This window comes from Macaca fascicularis, chromosome 10 (genome assembly GCF_037993035.2).
Source record: "Macaca fascicularis isolate 582-1 chromosome 10, T2T-MFA8v1.1".
Lineage (NCBI taxonomy): Eukaryota > Metazoa > Chordata > Mammalia > Primates > Cercopithecidae > Macaca > Macaca fascicularis.
Window position 1 is genome coordinate 12776300 of NC_088384.1, and position 20537 is coordinate 12796836.

General features: G+C 54.4%; 2 protein-coding genes across 3 annotated transcripts in view; both read left to right on the forward strand.

Moving 5' to 3' along the window:
• The first annotated feature begins 1745 nt into the window (after positions 1–1745).
• On the forward strand, positions 1746–9617 carry CBX6 (chromobox 6). Of its 2 annotated transcripts, none has more exons than XM_045363610.3 (5): positions 1746–1840; positions 2017–2060; positions 2205–2270; positions 2416–2482; positions 6743–9617. In XM_045363610.3, exons 1-5 carry the CDS (start codon positions 1772–1774, stop codon positions 7754–7756), a joined length of 1260 nt encoding a protein of 419 aa, XP_045219545.1. In that variant the 5' UTR covers positions 1746–1771; the 3' UTR covers positions 7757–9617. The 2 variants fall into 2 exon arrangements, with proteins under 2 accessions (XP_045219545.1, XP_045219546.1); XM_045363611.3 differs by having other exon boundaries at positions 6797–9617.
• A 719-nt stretch (positions 9618–10336) lies between these two features.
• NPTXR (neuronal pentraxin receptor) overlaps positions 10337–20537 on the forward strand; it is a 46792-nt gene continuing 36591 nt past the window's right edge. Inside the window, exons 1-2 of the mRNA XM_045363612.2 lie at positions 10337–10407; positions 10761–10988. Of these exons, the coding sequence (XP_045219547.2) occupies positions 10337–10407; positions 10761–10988 (299 nt within the window). The remainder of the gene's footprint in view (positions 10408–10760; positions 10989–20537) is intronic.

A 20537-nucleotide genomic window follows, 5' to 3' on the forward strand; every position in this document is an offset into this window, starting at 1 on the left:
CGCCTGCCCATCCACCACCACCCACATCTCCCAGGAGGACATTTCTATTTTTACCACAGCAGCTCACCTTGGGCTGGCCAGCAAATAGGTGTTTCCCTAGAACATACTTATTTTAAGTGAGGAGAGGGATTTCTTTCAAGGTAGTAGTTGGACAAATCTGCCGGGAGGAAAAGACTAACATTTTGATATGGTGGATTTGAAACCCAAGAATTGGCATCGTAGCACAGAAACGTAAAAATCTTTCCTAATGAGCCATTGATGTTCACAAGATACAACCCTGACTCTTCACAATCCCCATTCCTCCCAACCCCATCTCAACCCCAAGGTGGTCACTGGAAGGATGGGGAAATCTGTATTTAATGACACTGAAAGATGTCCACTTTATAGCATTAAGGGAGAAAAGCAGATTCCAGAACAGTGTGAATAGCGTGATCCCATTTTGTTAAAAAATCAAATCTACAGACAATGTGTATGTACATACATACATATACATACACAGACGTACACAGGTGTACGTAAGTTCATGTAGGCATAAAGCAGAGGCTGGAAGATTGGTGAAGATGTTAACAATGGTTTTATGGGAGTTATGGACAGTTGCTTTTTTATCTGTATTTTTAAAAATTGTTTTACAAAGAACAAGACTACTAACATAATGGGAAATAAAGTTCAAGTAATTTCAACATTTAAAAAGTGGAGCGTTTTGCGCAGCAGGGCTGTTTTTCGTGTCCATTCCCGGACAGCCCCAGCTCGATCCCCCGCCCCTCCCCAAGTAGGAAGCTGGGGTCTGGGCTCCCCAGAGCAATGGCGGAAGCTTCGCGCAGCTGCGGGCGGGGAGAGGGACGCGGCCGGGTCGGGGGGCCGGGAGGGGTGCTGGGAATCGGAAAACACAGATATGACCGCGAAGGCGGCTTCTGCCGAATAACCAGATGATGACCCGCTGTGGGCCCAAGGTGGGGTGCAGGGAGACCCGTTCCTGCCCGCGGTCCCTCTCCCTCCCTCACTGCCACACCGGACCCGCCGAGTCCTCCCCGGTCTCCCGGGCGAGGGCAGGTGTCGCCCGAGACCCCGGCCGCAGTCAGATGCCCACGGTCACCCAGGCCTTCCTCGGCCCCATTAGCTGCACACCCCTTTCCTGCGGTGGCGTTTTTGTTTTAACTCTTCTGAACTGGTTACAAAACCACACTCCCACGAATACATAAATAATGGATGGGGGGCGATGTTTTAAAGAAATTCCCGCAAGGCCTGGCAAGGCAACAGCAACTGCATTTCTGCTGCATCATTTTTAACTGTTTGCAGGCTACTGCGGGAGACGCGCGTTGGCGGAGAGACTCCGGCTCCACAGCCCTTCTCCGCCCGGGGCCTGGTGAGACTCGCGTGGGGATTAAGACGCGAGGAGAGGGTGTCAGCGATCGGGCGCCAGCAAGATGGGGGAGGGGGTTATAAGCGTAAGGCCGCAGCGTGCCCACAAGCCGGGTACCCATCGGGTCCGCCGGCAGCTGCTCCCTCCGCCGGCGCGGCTCCTTTAAGAGCCAGCGCGCGCCCCCGCCCCGCTAGCGCCGACTTTCCCTAGCAACCGCCCCGGGAGAGGGGGAGGTCCTGGCAACCGCGCGCCTGCCGCGAGGATCACGTGACGGCCCGCAGCTGGAACGCGAGCGCGCGCCCCGCCGCGCTCCCGCCCGCCGGGGCCTGGGCGCTGCGGCGCGTGCGCGAGCGGTGCCGCACCGGCCGCGGGCGCAGGGAGTATTATGGGCTGTGGGTGCCGCTGAGCAAGATGGAGCTGTCTGCAGTGGGCGAGCGGGTCTTCGCGGCCGAATCCATCATCAAACGGCGGATCCGAAAGGTGAGCCGCCGCCCGGGGCGGGCCGCCGCTGTCCGCAGCCGGAGCCGGGGCCGGGAGCCCTCGGGGCGAAGCGGTCCCGCTAGCCCGGCTCCCTCGCCCAGCCCCGCGCCGCCGCCTCCTCGCGTCCCCGCATCCTCCCCACCCCCACCCCCGTTTTTCTCCCCTCTATTTTTCAGGGACGCATCGAGTACCTGGTGAAATGGAAGGGGTGGGCGATCAAGTGAGTGTCGCGGGGTCCGGGGGCGTCGCGGGAGGGGAGGCAGCGGGCACCGGGGCCTGGGGTGGGGGTGCGCGCGCTTGCTCTCGCCGCGTGCCTGTCCCTCTCTGGTCTTCATCCTGATTTTGAGCGTTTGTGACTCGGCAGGTACAGCACTTGGGAGCCCGAGGAGAACATCCTGGACTCGCGGCTCATTGCAGCCTTCGAGCAAAAGTGAGTTGTTGGGGAAGCTGGCAGGGGCGGCGAGGCCGAGGCTCGGCTGGGGCGCCGCGCGGGGAAGCGGGAGAGCCGGGGAGGGCATCGCAGAGTGGGGCCCGGGAAGGGGCTCTTTTTAACCTCTGGTGTTTTTCGGCCGCAGGGAGAGGGAGCGTGAGCTGTATGGGCCCAAGAAGAGAGGACCCAAACCCAAAACTTTCCTTCTGAAGGTAACCTGGCCCAGCCCCAGCAGCATCCCCTTCTCGGGCCCCCAGCCCCGGCACAGCACGGGGCCTGGAAGGGAGGGACAGATACGCGGCTGCCCAAGCGGGCGGGCCTTTCCAGAGGGGCCCCAGCTGGGCAGGGGGTGGTTGTGAGCCCCCCCAGAAGCCCCTGATGGCAAGCCTCAGCCAGCTTCACCTTCAACAAGAGGGTCCTGGGACTGGGGATAATCTTCCCTGTTGAAACCAGAGTCTGAGGGTGCCTTTAGGGCTCCAGGAAAGGGGGTGGCTGAGGAAGGTAGGGGATGCCCATGGGAAGGGGGCATTTGTTTGAGCTGTTATGACTGTGCTGGGAGTTGGAACCCAGGGGGAGAGTGAGTGGGGTCCCACCTCCTGTCAGGGCACAAGGAGAGGATTGGGGGACCACCTGCCTCCCTGCCCCCAGCTTCCTCCGTTCCCTGTCTTTCAGGATTTGTTCTTCATGGCTCCCCTCCTTTCTTGGGGATCCAACTTGAATTTGACCTCAAAATCACTTCTCTTTGAATTTATCACCCAGGCTGGGCCACTAACTTTAGGGCTCTGAGCCTTAGTTTCCCCCCACTCCCGGCCATTTCTGGAGGATGAGGATGTGGGAGTGAGAGCATAGCATATTAGCCTCTGCTAGGGAGGGAAGAACTTCCAGAGGAAGCCATCTTGGAGGATTTGGGTTTTTATTTTATTTTGACAAGAAAAAACAGAGTCTGGGAAAGGAAGGGCAAGATGGCCCTAGGTGGCAGGCAAGGCTGCAGGTGGAACTCACTGGGCCACCTGTCTCGCTGTAGTGCTACACATGCCTCAGGGCCCCCTCCCACCCGACAGCTCGTGACTTTGTGGGAGGACTCTTTTTTGGAGAAGAGAAGCAGAAGTGAAAGAAATGTGGGTTTCCAGAATTTCATATTTTTATAAACCCCACCCTCAAGCGACGCACATCCTAGGGGATCCAGGGAGTAACCTTAACCCTGATGCTTCTCCTGGGGAAGGATGGGCGGAGCAGCTGGAAGGCTGATGGGCTGTGTGACAGTCTCTCAGTGCAGCTGGGGCACCCTCTAGCGGTGAAGCGAGTATGACCATGAACATTGATACACAAAACGCCTTTTTTCTTGATAGTTCTTTTGGTTCCTGAGCTGGCTGTGGGCCTAATACAGGGCTGAGCCCTCAACAGTCCAAGAAGTGGGGAGTATTATCCCCATTTCACAGATAAAAAATCAAGGCCTAGGAAGGGAAAGTGACTTACCCAAGGTCCAGCGTCCTGGCTTCATCCTGTCTCCTTTTCTTCATCTTGTGCCTTGAGGAGTCCATGTCAGGTTAAGGGGGAACGGCAGATACACACAGGAAACTATGGAGGCTGTAGAGTTGGCGTGGCAGGGGATAGAGATGCAGATAGGAGAACTTTTTTATCTGGACCCTAAGAAACAGGTAGCCTGAGAAAGATGTGGATATTTGTGAGGGGCTATGGAGATTAGCTTGGGCCGAATACATTGCTCTGGGACTCCGTGGGAGGCAGTATGGCAGTCAGCAAATTACGCTCCGTGCTTTCTGCCAGGAACTACTGTGAAGCAAACAGGAGCCCATGAGATAGCTTCCATCCCCCGTTTTACGCATGGGGAAACGGGGTCAGAGGTGTCCAATAACTTGCCCACAGACATGGGGAGAGGCCAAGGTACAGTTCATGCCATCTACACCATCTACAGTGCATGCCAAGCCCGCAGAGCTATGCCTGTCACCTGGTCAGGGTGCAATAACCATGTTGGCTACAGTTATTTTTAATTCACCAGGCAGACCCAAGTCCCCGATTTCAAGGAGTTCTCCATGTGGGGAGGAAGAGGAGGGGTGAACCCTTTAAAAAATAATAATATATAGAAAGTATAAAGTAAGAAATAACAATGTATGCCAAGCATACATTGGAACAAGATCACTGCTTATAAGTCCACCACCCATAGGTAGGTCTGTTCAGTTATTTGCTGCATGCCAGGCAGTGTGCTGAGCAGGTGCCATGTACTCTCTGATCATCACAGGAGCACCTGAAGTAGGCCCTGTGATGGTCGAGCAGATAAGGAAAGGAGACTCACTGAGCCAGGGTTTCTTTCTGGGCCTGCTGTTTGCCCACACTCTTTGCCCCTCCCCCAGGGACAGTCCATCACCACTGGACTCTTGGAAGCATAATTGCAGAAGTCAGGAAGCTCAGGCAGCTTGCAGGAGTAAACACTTAACTTTCTGCGAGTCAGAAAGTGTGGGGATGCACCTGCAGAATGTCTGCCTACCATGCCGAAAAAGTCGGGGCTTTTCCCTGCCTTTGTGTGGGAAGGGGTGTGAGGGGCCCAATCCCTGGGAGCTGGGCTGGCAGCATTGGCGTGGGCAGGCCCGGCTTCATGTGCTGCCACCTAGTGGCGGAAGGGACTGTTAACCAAGCAGCCCCAGGAGGCCCCAGCCTGGGCTGGGAGGACCACGTGGAGTCACAGTCCCTTCTCCCATGGGGGTGAAGGCCACGTTCTAAATGAAGACATCTTGCTTAGCCAACAAATAAGCCAGCGAACATCTGTCCTGGGAGTTGTGGTCCAGTGTCATCTAGTCTTGTCTGAGGGGCATATGGGCTACCTGCAGGTACTAGTTAAGCATCCAGTGTTGTGGGGCGTGGGAGGTAGGGAGACCTCACAACAGATCCCACCTTCAAGGACCTCACAGACCAACCATGGGGACATGGCCTTCTTCTCGGTCCCAACCATCTCCCACCTAGATTGAGGGCAGCCGTCACCTAACAAGCCTCCCTTCCCCAGTAGGAGCCAGAGAATCTGTAAAACCCACGCCCCTTGTGGCACCCCCCACACACCCCAGCCTCCGTCCCCAGCCCTTGCTTTCAGTCCTGTGACTCCTTGCCATCTTCTCACACCACTGAGACCTTGCCCACAGGACTCTCTGCCTCTACCATCTGTCTGTCTGAGCAGGGCACCGGGGCCTCTGGAACTGTCTGGGGTGCAGTCAGGTCTCAGTAAGGACCAGGATTTTCTCCTACTTAGGGGTCAGGGCCAGGCTTTGATGTTTCATTCTTCAAGCCTGGGGTCTGTACTTCTCTGGGCTCTGTGGTTCTTTCGCTGCACCAAATCACTTCCTGTTCCTGCTGCCCACCATCCTCCCTGTGATAGAGCAGCTCTCCAGGAGAGTCTGTGTGTACAGCTGTAACCCCAAGCAGCTGGTGCCTGATGCGTCAGTTCCTTCCGTAGTAAAGAAAGGACTGGCCATGCAGACAGCTTACATCACCTTACGAGTCCCTTAGCCTTTCTCCATTTAGTGGCATCTGAAACGGGTGGGTTAGACTGGAACCTGGGGTCTCTTGAGAGCCCTGCGGCTTTAGAGAGATTTCATGCCTGGAAGGACAGCTGGAAGGACAGGCCTAGGAGCTTGGGGCAGTATTCCTGGCTGCCCACGACCTCTGCACCACCATCCTGCCCCAGACCATCTTGGCACAGAGAATAGGGAGTGGTCAGGCCCACCTCTAGGCCTGTCCCCCCCAAACTCACGTCTGACCAGGTTGGGTTCCAGCCCAGGCTTTGGGGTGCAGGCTTGGATTGCATTGGCACCAGTTCACTCTGAGCCAGGCACTGGGCAGACAAGTAAATGAGACCCATCCAGGGAAGTGTGGTGGCTGAGGTGCTGCCAGCTAAGGAGGCAGGCTGGAGCCGGAGGTCAGCCTGCTCACAGGTGAGAGAGTACGGGGCACCGGGGACATGGTGGCTCAGCAGGACTGGGTGCGGCGGAGCAGGGAGGACCCACCTCCTCCTTTCGGTCACCAGGAATGAGTCCGTGGAGGAGGCCCCGCTTGGGCTGGATCTGGCACAGAGCAGGGGTTTGGCAGGGGCTTCTGAGCAAAGGGCTGCCCTCCCAACACTGTGTCCCACTTGTCCGTACTCCCCTGTGTCAGCAAGGGCAGCCGTGGAATGGCCCAGGGCCCTCTGTGGAGCTTGCAGTGGTGGTGGGTTGTAGAAAAAAACACAGTTTTGGAATTGGGCCTGGACAAGGGTGTCCTGACTCACACCTTGGAGTCGGAGGCAAATTGATTCATCTCTGAACCTCTGTTTCCTTTTCTAAGTCGAGGTCATGAAGACCAGTGATTCTCTTGCATGGTCTTGAGATCATTGGCTGAGAGGCTCTACTTAGGGCTGGCTGGCGCAGGGACATCCAGGGGAGGTCAGCGGGCAGCTCTGAGGTCCCACCCACCCCTCCCTCTGCCCGCAGGCGCGGGCCCAGGCCGAGGCCCTCCGCATCAGTGATGTGCATTTCTCTGTCAAGCCGACTGCCAGTGCTTCCTCGCCCAAACTGCACTCCAGCGCAGCAGTGCACCGGCTCAAGAAGGACATCCGCCGCTGCCACCGCATGTCCCGCCGTCCCCTGCCCCGCCCGGACCCGCAGGGGGGCAGCCCCGGCCTGCGCCCGCCCATCTCGCCCTTCTCGGAGACGGTGCGCATCATCAACCGTAAGGTGAAGCCGCGGGAGCCCAAGCGGAACCGCATCATCCTGAACCTGAAGGTGATCGACAAGGGCGCTGGCGGCGGGGGCACCGGGCAGGGGGCTGGGGCGCTGGCCCGCCCCAAAGTCCCCTCGCGGAACCGCGTTATCGGCAAGAGCAAGAAGTTCAGTGAGAGCGTCCTGCGCACCCAGATCCGCCACATGAAGTTCGGCGCCTTTGCGCTGTACAAGCCCCCGTCCGCCCCCCTGGCTGCCCCGCCCGCCCCCCTGGCTGCCCCGCCCGCCGGCAAGGCTGATGCCTCAGCCCCGGGCCCTGGGCTGCTCCTGGCTGCTCCCGCCACCCCCTACGACGCCCGCAGTTCCGGCTCCTCCGGCTGCCCCTCACCTGCACCACAGTCCTCTGACCCCGACGACACGCCCCCTAAGCTCCTCCCCGAGACCGTGAGCCCGTCCGCCCCCAGCTGGCGCGAGCCGGAGGTGCTCGACCTGTCCCTGCCTCCCGAGTCGGCAGCCACCAGCAAGCGGGCACCGCCCGAGGTCACAGCTGCTGCCGGCCCGGCGCCTCCCACGGCCCCTGAGCCCGCTGGTGCCTCCTCCGAGCCCGAGGCTGGGGACTGGCGCCCCGAGATGTCACCCTGCTCCAATGTGGTCGTCACCGATGTCACCAGCAACCTCCTGACGGTCACAATCAAGGAATTCTGCAACCCTGAGGATTTCGAGAAGGTGGCTGCTGGGGTAGCAGGCGCCGCTGGGGGTGGTGGCAGCAGTGGGGCGAGCAAGTGAGGGGGTTCCACCAAGGAGGGGGGCTTGGGGGGGCCCTCCTGCCCGAAGTCATACTCTTGCTCCCACCCCGCCCTTGCCCCCAGCCCTCTCTCCCTGTGCTTTGCTTGTTTCAAATGGCTCGGTGTTGACCCAGGGATGGGGCTGGGTAGTTGGGGTCCCAGAAAACTAGGGGGTAGGGGCCACCCTGGAATGGGGCAGGGGAAGGGCACACCCCCTGCCCATGCATGGTAGGGCCCACTGGGTGGTTTCTGGAAAGCCCCAGAACCTACGGTTCCTCTGCCCCTTCCACATCCCACCCGTCTCTCTAGCTTGCTTCCTGCTCTCCTGTGCGGCGTCTGATTTCTCGGTGCTAACCTGGCAGCTGTGGGGCCCTTAGGAGACCCCCACTGAGGGTGGGCACAGTCCCTTTCCTTCCTGCAGATGCCTAGGCAGGAGGAGGGCTTCCTGCCTGTTTGGCAAAGCCCCAGGCAGAGGCCGAGGATGAGGCCAGACTCGGCTCCTCCCTCCACATCAGCCAGGGCATCAGAAGTTGGGCCAGGGCGGGGTCTTCCCTGCTCGATTTTGGATGAGGCCTAAGTAGACCCCCTATGCCCTGCCTCAGCCCTGTCTTTTTCCTAACCCCCTCAACGGTGGGAGGAACTGGCAGAGGGTGCGCCTGGCCGCAGCCTCCCAGCATCTAAAGGCCTCTTCAGTTCTTGACCAAAGGTGCTACGAGAACCTGCCGTGGAAACTTCAGTTGTGCGTCCGCCCTACTTGCCGTGTTTGTCCGTGGGTTCATACGTGCATTGGGTGCTAGGCCCCAGGCTGCCAGGTGGCGTCCTTTACAGTTCCTTTGAACAGGGGCATTGAAGGCCTGGACCGCTCCTCGCCTCAGTAGGGCTGGGGACCAGGCTTGGGTCTGGAGGTTTGCTGTGGAAGTCACCAGGCTTCTCCTCCTGGCCCAGGTGTGCTGGGGGCACCATGCCCCCTACCCCTCTGCCCTCCTCGGGGTGGTCAGCCCAACCTGTCGGACCTTCACATCATGGTGGGGACTGAGATAAAGAGGGAGACCCCCTTCCAAGCTCCCCCTTCCTCCCGGTGTTTGGGGAGGACGCCGAAGAATCCATTCCCGAGGGCCTCCCAGCTTCTCCCCGCCCCTCTTTTGCTTCTGACCACGGAGGCTTTCTCATAGCCCAGCCTGCCTGAAGCAAGGAGCCTCCAGTGTCCTGGGCAGCTTCTGTTTCCCTCTGCTGCCAGGGAGCTGAGGCACCCATGCCAGTGGCAGAGGGCACAGCCCCAGCCTTAGGCCAGGACCTGGGAGGGCAGGCAGGCAAAGGCGAGACCAGAGGGGCTGTGTTCTCCAGAAGAATGAGGGTGTTGGTCCCAGGATTGGGACCAGCTGCCCCACTGGCCAGCCCTGGGCCACTTCCCGGGTCTCCGTTGTGCATGGGTGGCATGTTCCAGGCGTGACTGGAGCTGGCTTCCTGGCTGTGCTGCCTTGGGCCCCTCCCTCAGAAGCACGTTGGCAGGAGGCCAATCAGAACCCGAGCGCCTTTGGTCCTAAGAATGGGAGGTCGCCTTCCTTCCCAATCTCCCTGCCAGGGCCCGCAGTTGTGGCCCTAGCCCTCCCCTCCCCGGGATACAGAACGGGGAGCCTCGCAGGGTCGGGGCGGAGGCTGATCTCCTCGGCCCTCCCTGCCCTGCCCTGTGTGTTGGCTTTGTGGCCGTCCAAGTGCCAATTGGCTTTTCCCCCAAATAAGGGCTGGTATTTCTCCTCTGTCCTTGGAGGTGATTTCCCCCTGGCCCCCTCCCCTAGGTGAATGATCACCTGGGTGCCAGTTACAGGTGTTTCCAGAGACCATAGAAATGTGTTTTCCTGAGAGTTCGTGTCATTCGTGACTTTTTTGTAAAGAAGTTGTGTTTTCAGAGGTGATTTTATGACAGGAAAGTGAAAGAATTAGTTTTGCAAAAAAAAAAAAACAAAAAAAGAGGAAAAAAAATAAATAGAAAAAAATATTATGGGATTCCTATGGGGGGGTGGGGGGAGAAAGAGATATTTAAGAAAAAATAGTAACGCAGTGATTGCACAGGTGAGGTGGCAATGTCAGGATGGGGCAGAGGCCTGGACCCAGCTGGCAGGTTCCCTGGCATTGCAGGCACTGTGGAGAGGGCCTGGACCCAGATCTCCACACCCATGCTTGTTCAAAGGGAAGGACAACAGCGGGTCCCCGGGGAGCTAACCTAAGCTGCAGGCCCCGGCAAGCTGAGGTTTGGGAGGGTAGGGTTGTCACTGGTGATTTTCTCCAGGGGGCTGGTGAGTGGGCGGTTTGGTTTCTTGCTCCCTTCCGTTGCTTTGCCAGTCATTGGGCCATCTGGTCCCTGCCACCGCCACCCTGTGGGGGAGACTTCCCTCCCCACTGGTCACTCTAAAGCCCACGACCTCTCTGAGCCTCCCTAGCCTGAAAGGGGATGCAGGCTTCAGGAGGCAAGAAGCTGGGCTCTGGGAGTGGCTGGGGAGAGGGAATGCATTTCCCTTGCCACAGGTAGTCTGCTTCTGCTGGCCTGAGCTCCAAGCAGAGCAGCCCAGGCCGGCCTTGGTGCATGAAGAGGCACCAGGCATACCGCTTTGAGGTGGGCAGTGCCCCTGGGGACCCAAGTGGTTGGAACCGAGGGTGAGTGGAGGCCTCTGTCCTGCCCTCTCTAGTAACCCCGCCCCCCACACACTTGCTCCGATCGGCCTCCCTTGGGAGATCGGCCTTGATGGGCCCCTCCTCCACCCTTGCTGCTTTCCATTTGCCTAATTACCAAGCAGAAGTTGCAATCTGGTTTGCTTTATTTTTGTATGTGAAATAACCCCCAAAGCCCAATCTCCCATGTTCAATATTGGTTGGGGCATCGGTCATCTCCCCTTAAGTGCACCCCCTCCCCACCCACGTATCATAGGAAACAGGTGAGGTCTGGTGTCTCTGGTTTGAGACCGTAAGTTGGGACCCATCCCTGTCTCGGTCCCCACTCTGACCTTTAGTTTGCCCTTCTGCAAAATGGGTATATTGGGCAGCAAGGCCCTTCAGAAAGCGCTGCTGGTGTCAGAGCAGCTGCCCAGTACCAAGTGGGGGTCAAGGTTGCTGGTACTGGGGCCCCCAGCTGCCTACAACCCCTCTTTGTTCTCACCCTGCAAAGGGGTCAAGGTCAAAATGAGCCTCATCCTTCCTGTAATCTGGGAAGAGGTGATGATCAAGTCCCCAACTTCAGTGTGAGGGACAGAGTTGGGGGGATGGCCCCTTTTCAAAGAAGTGGAAATAGTTTTGGAGAAGCGCAGCTGCTTCACTGGGGGAATGCGGCAGGGACTAGGGCCCAGGATGCCTCGGCCTGTGGGGAAAGCCCTTTAAAAGGCAGGGCCCAGGCCCTGGAGCCAGCACAAGACTGGCAGCGAGCCCCTGAGCCAGGAGGTCCTGGAGGAGAGCCAGGCCGGTGGGCCTGCCCGAGGCTGGAGGGTCAGCCCCAATGGGGAGCTGGGTTGGCCAGGGAGCAGGGCTGCTACCAGCCTCTCTGGCCTCTGGGGACCCAAGAGGACACATCCCCACTTTGCCCACTTTTCTGTGTCATTTTGTTGTTTTGGTTTGTGGTGGTTTTTCTTTTTTCTTTTTCTTTTTTTTTTTTTTGCACTTCGCCCACACGGGACAGTGGAGCCCTACCTGGTCAGTTCCACTTATGGGCTCCCATGCACTTGTCCAAGGCGGCCTCTTTGGGGCAGGGATGGTTTGAGGAATCACTTTTAAAGAAAAAAGGAAGACATTGAAAGGTTTTAGTTTCTTCCCTATCTGCATGTCCTGTCATATAGAAAGCCCAGAATTAGGGGCTAGAACTCCAGGAGAGGGTCTCCCCGACTCATCTCTTGCTGACAGTCACCAGGATGCAGAAATAGGGAGACGGTTAGTGGGGGCCAAAGATGCCCCCTCCCAGGCCTTCGGGGTTCCCTCCTCCGCCCCCTGCAGTCTTTGGAGGAGTCAGTGTCTCACTCCAGCAGTGAGTGTCTACTGTATGCAGGTAGTCAGCCAGGCAAAGGGGGACGGGCGGTCTCACGGGGGAACCCTCTTGCAGGAGGCCAGGTAGCGGGAGCGAAGCGTCCGGCCGCCCTTGCTGCTGGGGGAGTGGAGAGGGAGACTTCTTTTCGTTGGTTTTAATTTAAAAACACAAAGGCCTAAAGAAATACGTATCTTATAATTTTTTTAATTTTTGAGAAGTTCATTTAATGAATTGTGCACGAATGAATTCTATATATATAAAATATACATATATAGCTCTATATTTGGGGAGGGGCACTGTTTCTTTTTTCTCTCTCATTTTTAAAATGAAGTGTTGTTGCCTTTGTATGTGGTTCAACCATCCAGCTCCCAGCTGGCTAAACTTTGCCTCCAGTGGTCAAAGATGGAAAAACAGTGGGGTTGGCAGGAGATGGGAAACGGAGGTGCCGCCCCGGCATGGGGGGCAGGTCCCCCAGTCCACCCTGCCCCTCCCCCGGTGGAGAAGACGCCTAGTTGGGGGTGTGGGTTTGGGCTCCATTCTGGATTCAGCGGTTCCGGGGGAGGGGTGGGTCTGTGCCGATTACTCTGTCTTGTACGTTTGTTCTGCTGCTCTTCAATATTGTATCAACGCCAGGAAAGGGGGGTGAAAAGCCTCTTTTACCCCCCAATAAATTGTCACATTCCGAAGCTGAGGCCTAGCCCCTAGGTTGGGGTGTGTCTGTGTCTTCTTCCAGCTGTGACTGGCTTTTCACAAGCAGCCGGCCCATGCCCCTCCAGTGACAGGTGAAGGGGGGAAGCCCTGCCCCACCGCTGGCACTCACTTGCTTCCCGGTTCCTATCTCCCACACTCCCCCAGCTCACATGTGCCTCAGTGGGAGAAGCAGGTGCCTGCTGCTTCTTGGACCCTTGAGAATAACTGGTAGGTGAGAGTGGGAGGGTGGAGGTCTCACCACTGCCTGTCCCTCAGTGGGAATCACAGCACCCGCAGAGAGGAAGGGGCCTGTGGGGTTGTGGTCCCCGAGCCCAGGAGAGAGCAGGCCAGAATGGGGCACCAGCCGCTCCTGCCATTGGGTCCCACAGTTTGGCACCACATGTTCCAGTCATGAGAAAGGTGGTCTTGGCGTTTGTTTTCCGGGCGCCATGTGCCTTCTCTAGTGAGATGACGCACCTTCTCCCCACATAGGTGGGCTTAGAAGCAGCAGCCCCAGGCAAACTTCCATGCCTTCCCCGACTGCCTGGCATTCCACCTGCAAGCTCCCGATGACTCCCGCGGCCACCTGTTTGCCAGGCCTCGGACAGGTGGCGCTCTGGTCTCCCCTTCCTCACCACCCCACCTCCTGTCTGGCTTCTCTAGTATCTCCCTGCCCTGCACCCTGTGGTCCTGAGTGCTTCTGCTGTGGCAGCAGCTCCTGCTTGGTCCACTGGTCTCCATCCTGGCCTGCGCCTGCCCCCTGTGTCTTCCACACCAGTGCCATATGGGTCAGGGAGCCCACCGCCTTCAGGATCATGCCCCGGCACCACGGCCTCTAGGCAGGCAGGAATCCGATCTATTTCCTTGTCATGCCTGGTTCCAGCGCTGGGGATATTCAGTGCAGACAGACGCTGCTGTTAATTTCCAGGCTGCAATGCCCAGAGCTCCCACAGCTCAACACAGCCTGTGTGCCATCTGCAAATGGCTGAGGTGCAAAGTCTCCCCCAGCCTCCACCTCCCCAACCCTCCTCCTCCTTGCCTCCCTCTGAAGCCCCTCCCCTGCCACCTGCCCTCCCAGGCCCTGCCCTGGCTCCTCCCTCGGTATTGATCTATGGTTTTGTCCATTCCTCTTCCTAAGGACAGGACTGGGTCTTCGTCCCCTCTCTGCCCACACCTCAGTGCCTGGCACATGGTAGGCCCAGATCATCTCCGTCACCAAGCTCAGTCCTCTTCCTATACTGGCGGGGACAGTGAGGCTTGGGAGTGGCTGAGAGGTAGACTTGGAGCTCAATGCAATCAACCAACTGCCTCTGAGCATTACCAGTGGGCCTGGCCCGGGCCAGGCAGAAGCCAGCAGTACAAATGGGAGTGTGTCCCTGTCCCAGATACGGGGATGCCACTGGGCAGGTGGGTGGGAAGGGACCCACAGTGAAGCACCAACAGGGCAGCCAGTAAGCCAGGGTTGGTCCTGCTCAGTGCCACTGCTGCACTTCACGGCCACCTCCTCGTCATCTTGAACACCTGTCTTGGTGTTCTGCTCCCAGAAAGCCCTCATTTGTACTTTTTTTTTAAACCCCGAATTATCAGTGCACCTACTTTCGGCCAAGCCCTGGTGAGCACATCACTGGCCCTAGCCCATGTCCCTCACCCATGCCCAGCAAGCCCATGAGTTATGAGCGAATGTCACGGGGAGGAAGAGGCCAGAGAGGCGAAGTCATCAACTTGTTCATTTGCCCAAGGGGGCACACTTGAAGAAGGGGAGTCGACATTCACCCCAGCCCCATCTGTTTGCCCCTGAATCCCAAGCTCTTGGGAATGAGGACATGGGGCAGCCCGTGTGAGGCAAGTGCATGCCGAAATTAGTCACCATGTTCCTGGTCACAAGTCCTGCCATTGCTAAGCAGGTAAGTCTCCTTATTAGTTGAAGGTTAATGAGTGAGGAGGCCGTAGCAACTTCTCAAGGAATTGAATGGTTTGTGATGAGGACTGGGCAAGACCAAGCAATTGCCCAAGAGTGAGCTGACTGGGCTTAGAGAGGGGGGGTGCCTGCCTGGCTCCCACCCCTTCCTTGTCCTATTCCTGGACCTCCTCCCAGGGCTAAGGGTCAGCAGTGGGGTGAAGCTCAGGGCTGTGGCAAGCTAAGAAGTGGGGGGTGGAATGGGATGAGATGAGGATGACTATTTTTGCAAAATTACTTGGTTATGTTGGTTGGTTGGTTGGTTGGTTTGTTTTGAGACAGAGTCTTGCTCTATAGTCCAGGCTGGAGTGCAGTGGCACAATCTCGGCTCACTGCAACCTCTGCCTCCTGGGTCCAGGTTCAAGCAATTCTCCTGTCTCAGTCTCCCAAGTAGCTGGAATTACAAGCACATGCCGCCATGCCCAGCTAATTTTTGTATTTTTAGTAGAGACGGGATTTCACCATGTTGGCCAGGCTGGTCTTGAACTCCTGACCTCATGATCGGCCTGCCTCAGCCTCCCAAAGTGCTGGGATTGCAGGCGTGAACCACCATGCCCGACCCTTGGTGGCTTTTTAAAAGCTAAAAGTTGAAATTTTTTGGTTCATGTCAAGCCGTGCCTGGAGTGAATAAAGAGGTGACAGAGGCCACATCAAATTGCCCAGCACCCTCCCAAGCCAGCTAACAAGCCTGTGAGCTGATTCTGCGCGCTCTTTGTTCAGGCTGCTGACTTCTGAGAGGACAGACTTCAAAAAGGCCTGGTGGCCTGCAGAGGCCGAGCACAAGGACACCTGATCCACAGCGGTGGGTCACAAAGGAAGCGGCAGGGGAGAGGCGCCGTCCTGGCCTCCAGACATCCACATGCTCTGAGCATCAGCCAGGGAAGCTGTGAGCTCAGGAGGGAGTCCCAGGAGGAACAGAGGCCACTCTAGGGTGAGACTTGAAATGACCCTGGTGAGGATAATGAGGCCTGAGGTGGTGGGGACAACAGGAAATGGTCAGAGTGGAGGGCTGTTTGGAATATTTAGGATTTGGTGAGGGACTGCCTTTTTTTTTTTTTTTTTTTTTTTTTTTTTTTGAGACGGAATCTCAGAGTCTCGCTCTGTCCCCCAGGCTGGAGTGCAGTGGCGCGATCTCGGCTCACTGCAAGCTCCACCTCCCGGGTTCACGCCATTCTCCTGCCTCAGCCTCCTGAGTAGCTGGGACTACAGGCGCCTGCCACTGCGCCAGGCTAATTTTTTGTATTTTTAGTAGAGTCGGGGTTTCACCATGGTCTCGATCTTCTGACATTGTGATCCGCCTGTCTCGGGCTCCCAAAGTGCTGGGATTACAAGCGTGAGCGACCGCGCCCGGCCGAGGGACTGCCTTTGAGAGCTTGTAAGAAAGCCTTTTTGAAGAAGCACCTGGGTATGTGGTATAGGCAGAGGAGTGAGTGGGTGCACTCTTCTCAGGTGGAGAAGCTGGTGGAGGACACAGCTTGCAGGGAAGATGAGTTCGGTTTGGGACACGTTGGGAGTAAATCAGCCATAGGGTCCTGGAGGGATTTTTATCTATAGATTCGAGGCTCAGAGCGAGCTCCTGCCCATAAAGGCACTGCTGGAGAAGTCTGTTGAAGGGTCTTTGTCCCTTAGTGCACCTCAGCTCTGAGATGACTGGTCACCAGCCATCCTGGAAGCACCGCCAGGGACATAGGTGCTTAGCTCTGGATGCCACTGGAAATTCCAGGGGATAATGTCCAGTCCCTTGCCTCCCGCCTCTACCTCCTCAATCTCATGCCTTTTATCTCCATGAGCATCACCATGAGGTGAGGCTGGGGAATGATTAATCCCATCGGATAGGTGCAAGGCGAGGCCTGAGAGTTGTGGGGTGGCGATGCTCCGCAAAATCACTCAGAGGCAGAGAGAATGGAACCCAGGTCTGAGGCATGAAAAGATAGAACCTTCTGTCCTGCTAACTTTCTGTCTATACTTACAGACTGGATAAAACATAAACATTCTTTCAAATACCCAACTGAGTTTCCAAGATTAAAAAAAAAAAAAAAAAAATCCCCAGGTACCAAAAACAAAGACAAAAGCCAAAAATCAGCGTGACAGGCAGATGTTTATTCTTTGGCTGTCCTGCAGGGTGAGCCTATGGGTGGCAAAGGGAGGCAGGAGATGGGCGTGGGAGGTGGTGGCTTTTGCTAATGTTGGTAACCAAAGGAGCTTGGATTTTACACCTGTGGAGGGAGGGATAGGAGACAAGGCCTGGGACTCTTGCCAACAGAAATCTGGAACCAGAATAAAACTGGACCCATATCCTCAATGAAAAAGCAAATGGTGGGGAAAGATCAGCCTGTCACAAAGGGAGAAGAGGAAAAAGTTGTAGCCTCGTTTCTGGCTCTGCTGGAAAAAATTTAAAAAGAATGATCTCTTGAGAAATTTTAACTCTAGACCTTCACTAACACGAATTTAAGGTTTGAATTTGTATTACCCACATGGTCCCAGGACTCCCAAGTATAGAAATTAATATAAAAAAAAACCCTGGGGTGAGTTACATCACAGACATGTGACTACTAGTAGCAAATGCAAGCCTCTGTGGATGGCCCTACCCACAGTAAAGGCCACACAGGATTCTCACAGATAAAACCGTTGTAAATGTGAGCTCACTATCCAAAATTACAAAACACACAAGCCACAAAGACAAATAGCAAAACAGCCAACAGTACATACAGAATCCTGCACCCAACACATTATTTTCAAACATGCATTGAAGATTTCCTAAAACTGCCAGGCACAGTGGCTCATGCCTGTAATCCCAGCACTTCGGGAGGCCGAGGTGGGCAGATCACCTGAGGTCAGGAGTTCGAGATCAGCCTGGCCAACATGGCAAAATGCCATCCTACTAAAAATACAAAAATTAGCTGGGCATGGAGGCACATGCCTGTAATCCTAGCTACTCGGGAGGCTGAGGCAGGAGAATCACTTGAACTCAGGAGGCAGAGGTTGCAGTGAGCCGAGATTGTGCCACTGTACTCCACCCTGGAAGACAGAGTGAGACTTCGTCTCAGGGAAAAACAAAACAAACAAAAAATTTCTAAAATTATCGTGTATATCATGTGGCAGGAGATAAAGCAAGTCTCAATAATTTTCAAGAAATTGGCATCTCAGATCATGTATAATTAGTTAAAAATCAATAGGAAACAGGACTCTAAACAGTGTTGTACTGGCGTAAAGATGGGCTTATAGACCGAAGGAATAGAAAAGAGACCCCACCATAAACCTTCACATGTGTGGTCAGGTGATTTTTGACAAGGGTGCCAAAACCATTCAGTGGTGAAAGGACAGTCTTTTCAGTGCTAGGAAAACTGGATATCCACATACAAAAGGAGGAAGTCGTATCCTTACCTAATGCCATATACAAAACTTAAAATGAATCAAAGACTGAAATGTAAGACCTTAAAAAACTTTGAGAAGAAAATATAGGGCAAAAGCTTCATGACACTGGATTTGGCAAAGATTTCTTGGATATGACTCCAAAGGCGTAGGAAACTAAAGAAAAAAGTAGATAAGTTGGACTTCATGAAAATTTTAAAATTTCTATGCATTAAGAGACTATTAACAGGGTAAAAAGTCAACCCACAGTATGGGAGAAAATATTTGCCAATCATGTATCTGATAAGGGATTGATACCGGAATATGTAGAGAATTAAAACGCAGCAACAACAACAAAAACCAAAGCCTGATTCAAAATAGGCAAAGAACTTGAATAGACAGTTCTCCAAATAGGATATACAAATAGTCAAAGGTCACATGAAAAGATCCTCAACATCACTAACCATTAGGGAAATGTACATCAAAACTACAATGAGATGTCAACTCATACCTTTTTTTTTTTTTTGAGACAGAATCTTACTCTGTTGCCCAGGCTGGAGTGCAGTGGCGTGATCTTGGCTCACTGCAACCTCCGCCTCCCAGGTTCAAGTGATTCTTCTGCCTCAGCCTCCCAAGTAGCTGGGATTACGGGCGCACACCACCACGCCCAAATAATTTTTGTATTTTTAGTAGAGATGCTGTTTCACCAGGTTGGCCAGGCTGGTCTCAAACTCCTGACCTTAAGTGATCCACCCACCTCAGCCTCCCAAAGTGCTGGGATTACAGGCATGAGCCACCGCTCCCGGCTAACTCATACCTATTAAGATGGCTACTATTTAAAAAAAAATGTTGGCAAGAATGTGGATAACTTGGAACCCTTGTGCACTGTTGGTAGGAATATAAAATAGAATAGCTGCTGTGGTATGGCAGTTCCTCAAAACATTAAAAATGCCATGTGATCCAGCAATTGCATTCATGGATATATACCCAAAAGCATTGAATGCAGAGTCTGGAGAAGATATTTGTATACCCATGTTCATAGAAGCATTACTCACAATAGCTAAATGTGGAAGGAACTCAAGTGTCCATCAGTGGAAGAATGGAGAAGCAAAAGGTGACATACACATACAAGAAAGGCAATACACATACACAAAAAGACAGGCAATTCTGACATGCTACAATGTGAATAAACCTTGAGGCTATGATGCGAAGTCAAGTAAGCCAGTCATAAGAAAGACATATACTGTATGATTCCACCTACGTGAGATATTTAGAGTAGCCAAAATCATACAGAGATAGTAGAATGGTGGTTGTCCGGAGCTTAGGAGGAGGGAGGATGTGGAGTTAGTGTTTAATGGGTATGAAGTTTCAGTTGTATTTATGTATTTATTTTTACATTTATTATTTGTTTTTATTTATTTATTATTTATTTATTGTTTTGAGATGGAGTCTCGCTGTCACCCAGGCTGGAGTGCAATGGCGTGATCTTGGCTCACTGCAAGCTCCGCCTCCTGGGTTCACGCCGTTCTCCTGCGTCAGCCTCCCAAGTAGCTGGGACTACAGGCGCATGCCACCATGACCGGCTAATTTTTGTATTGTTAGTAGAGCTAGGGCTTCACCATGTTGGCCAGGATGGTCTCGAACTCCTGACCTCATGATCCACCTGCCTCGGCCTCCCAAAGTGCTAGGATTACAGGCGTGAGCCACTGTGCCTGGTCTGAAATTTCAGTTTTACAAGACAAAAAGATTTCTGGGATGGATGGTGGTGATGGTTGCACAACAATGTGAATGTGTGTAATGCCACTCCACTATACCCTTAAGAATGGTTAACGCAGTGATAAAAAGAAATGAGATCATGGCCTTTGCAGGGACATGGATGAAGCTGGAAACCATCATCCTCAGCAAACTAACATGGGAGCATAAAACCAAACACTGTATGTTCTTACTTATAAGTGAGAGTTGAACAATGAGAACACATGGACACAGGGAGGGGAACCATACACACCGGGCCCGTCAAGGGGTGGAGGTGGGGAGGGGAGGGAGAGCATCAGGACAAATAGCTAATGCATGCGGGACTTAAAATCTAGATGAGGGGTCGATAGATGCAGCAAACCACCATGGCACATGTATACCTATGTAACAAGCCTGCACATTCTGTACATATATCCCAGAACTTAAAATAAAATTTTTAAAAAATGGTTAAGATGGAGCTGAGGGCAGTGACTCATGCCTGTAATCCCAGCACTTTGGGAGGTTGAGATGTGGATCCCTTGAGGCCTGGAGTCTGAGACCACCCTGGGCGACATGGCAAAACCCCATCTCTACAAAAAATAGAAAAATTAGCCGGGCATAGTGGTGCGTGCCTGTAGTCCCAGCTACTCAGGAGGCTGAAGTGGGAGGATCACTTGACCCTAGGATGTCAAGGCTGCGATGAGTCATGATCATAACACTGCACCCTAGCCTGGGTGACAGAGCAAGACCCTGCCTCTAAAAAATAAAGAGTGGTTAAGATGGTAAATTTTGTTATTGTAACATATTTTACTATGATTAAAAAATTGAAAAACAAAACAAAATCAATAGCAAAAAAGTAACTAAAACCCAAAACTTCATCTATCTGGACAGTAACCCAGAGCTGTCTCACCTGCATCTTGCTCCCTCCCCAACCTTCTGAAATCTTTAGGACAGTGAGATTCAAGGATGAATGTGAACATTCCTAATAGCGGGCAGACACGCAGGGGCGCACAGTCGATCTGACTTAAAGCTGGATGAGAACAGATC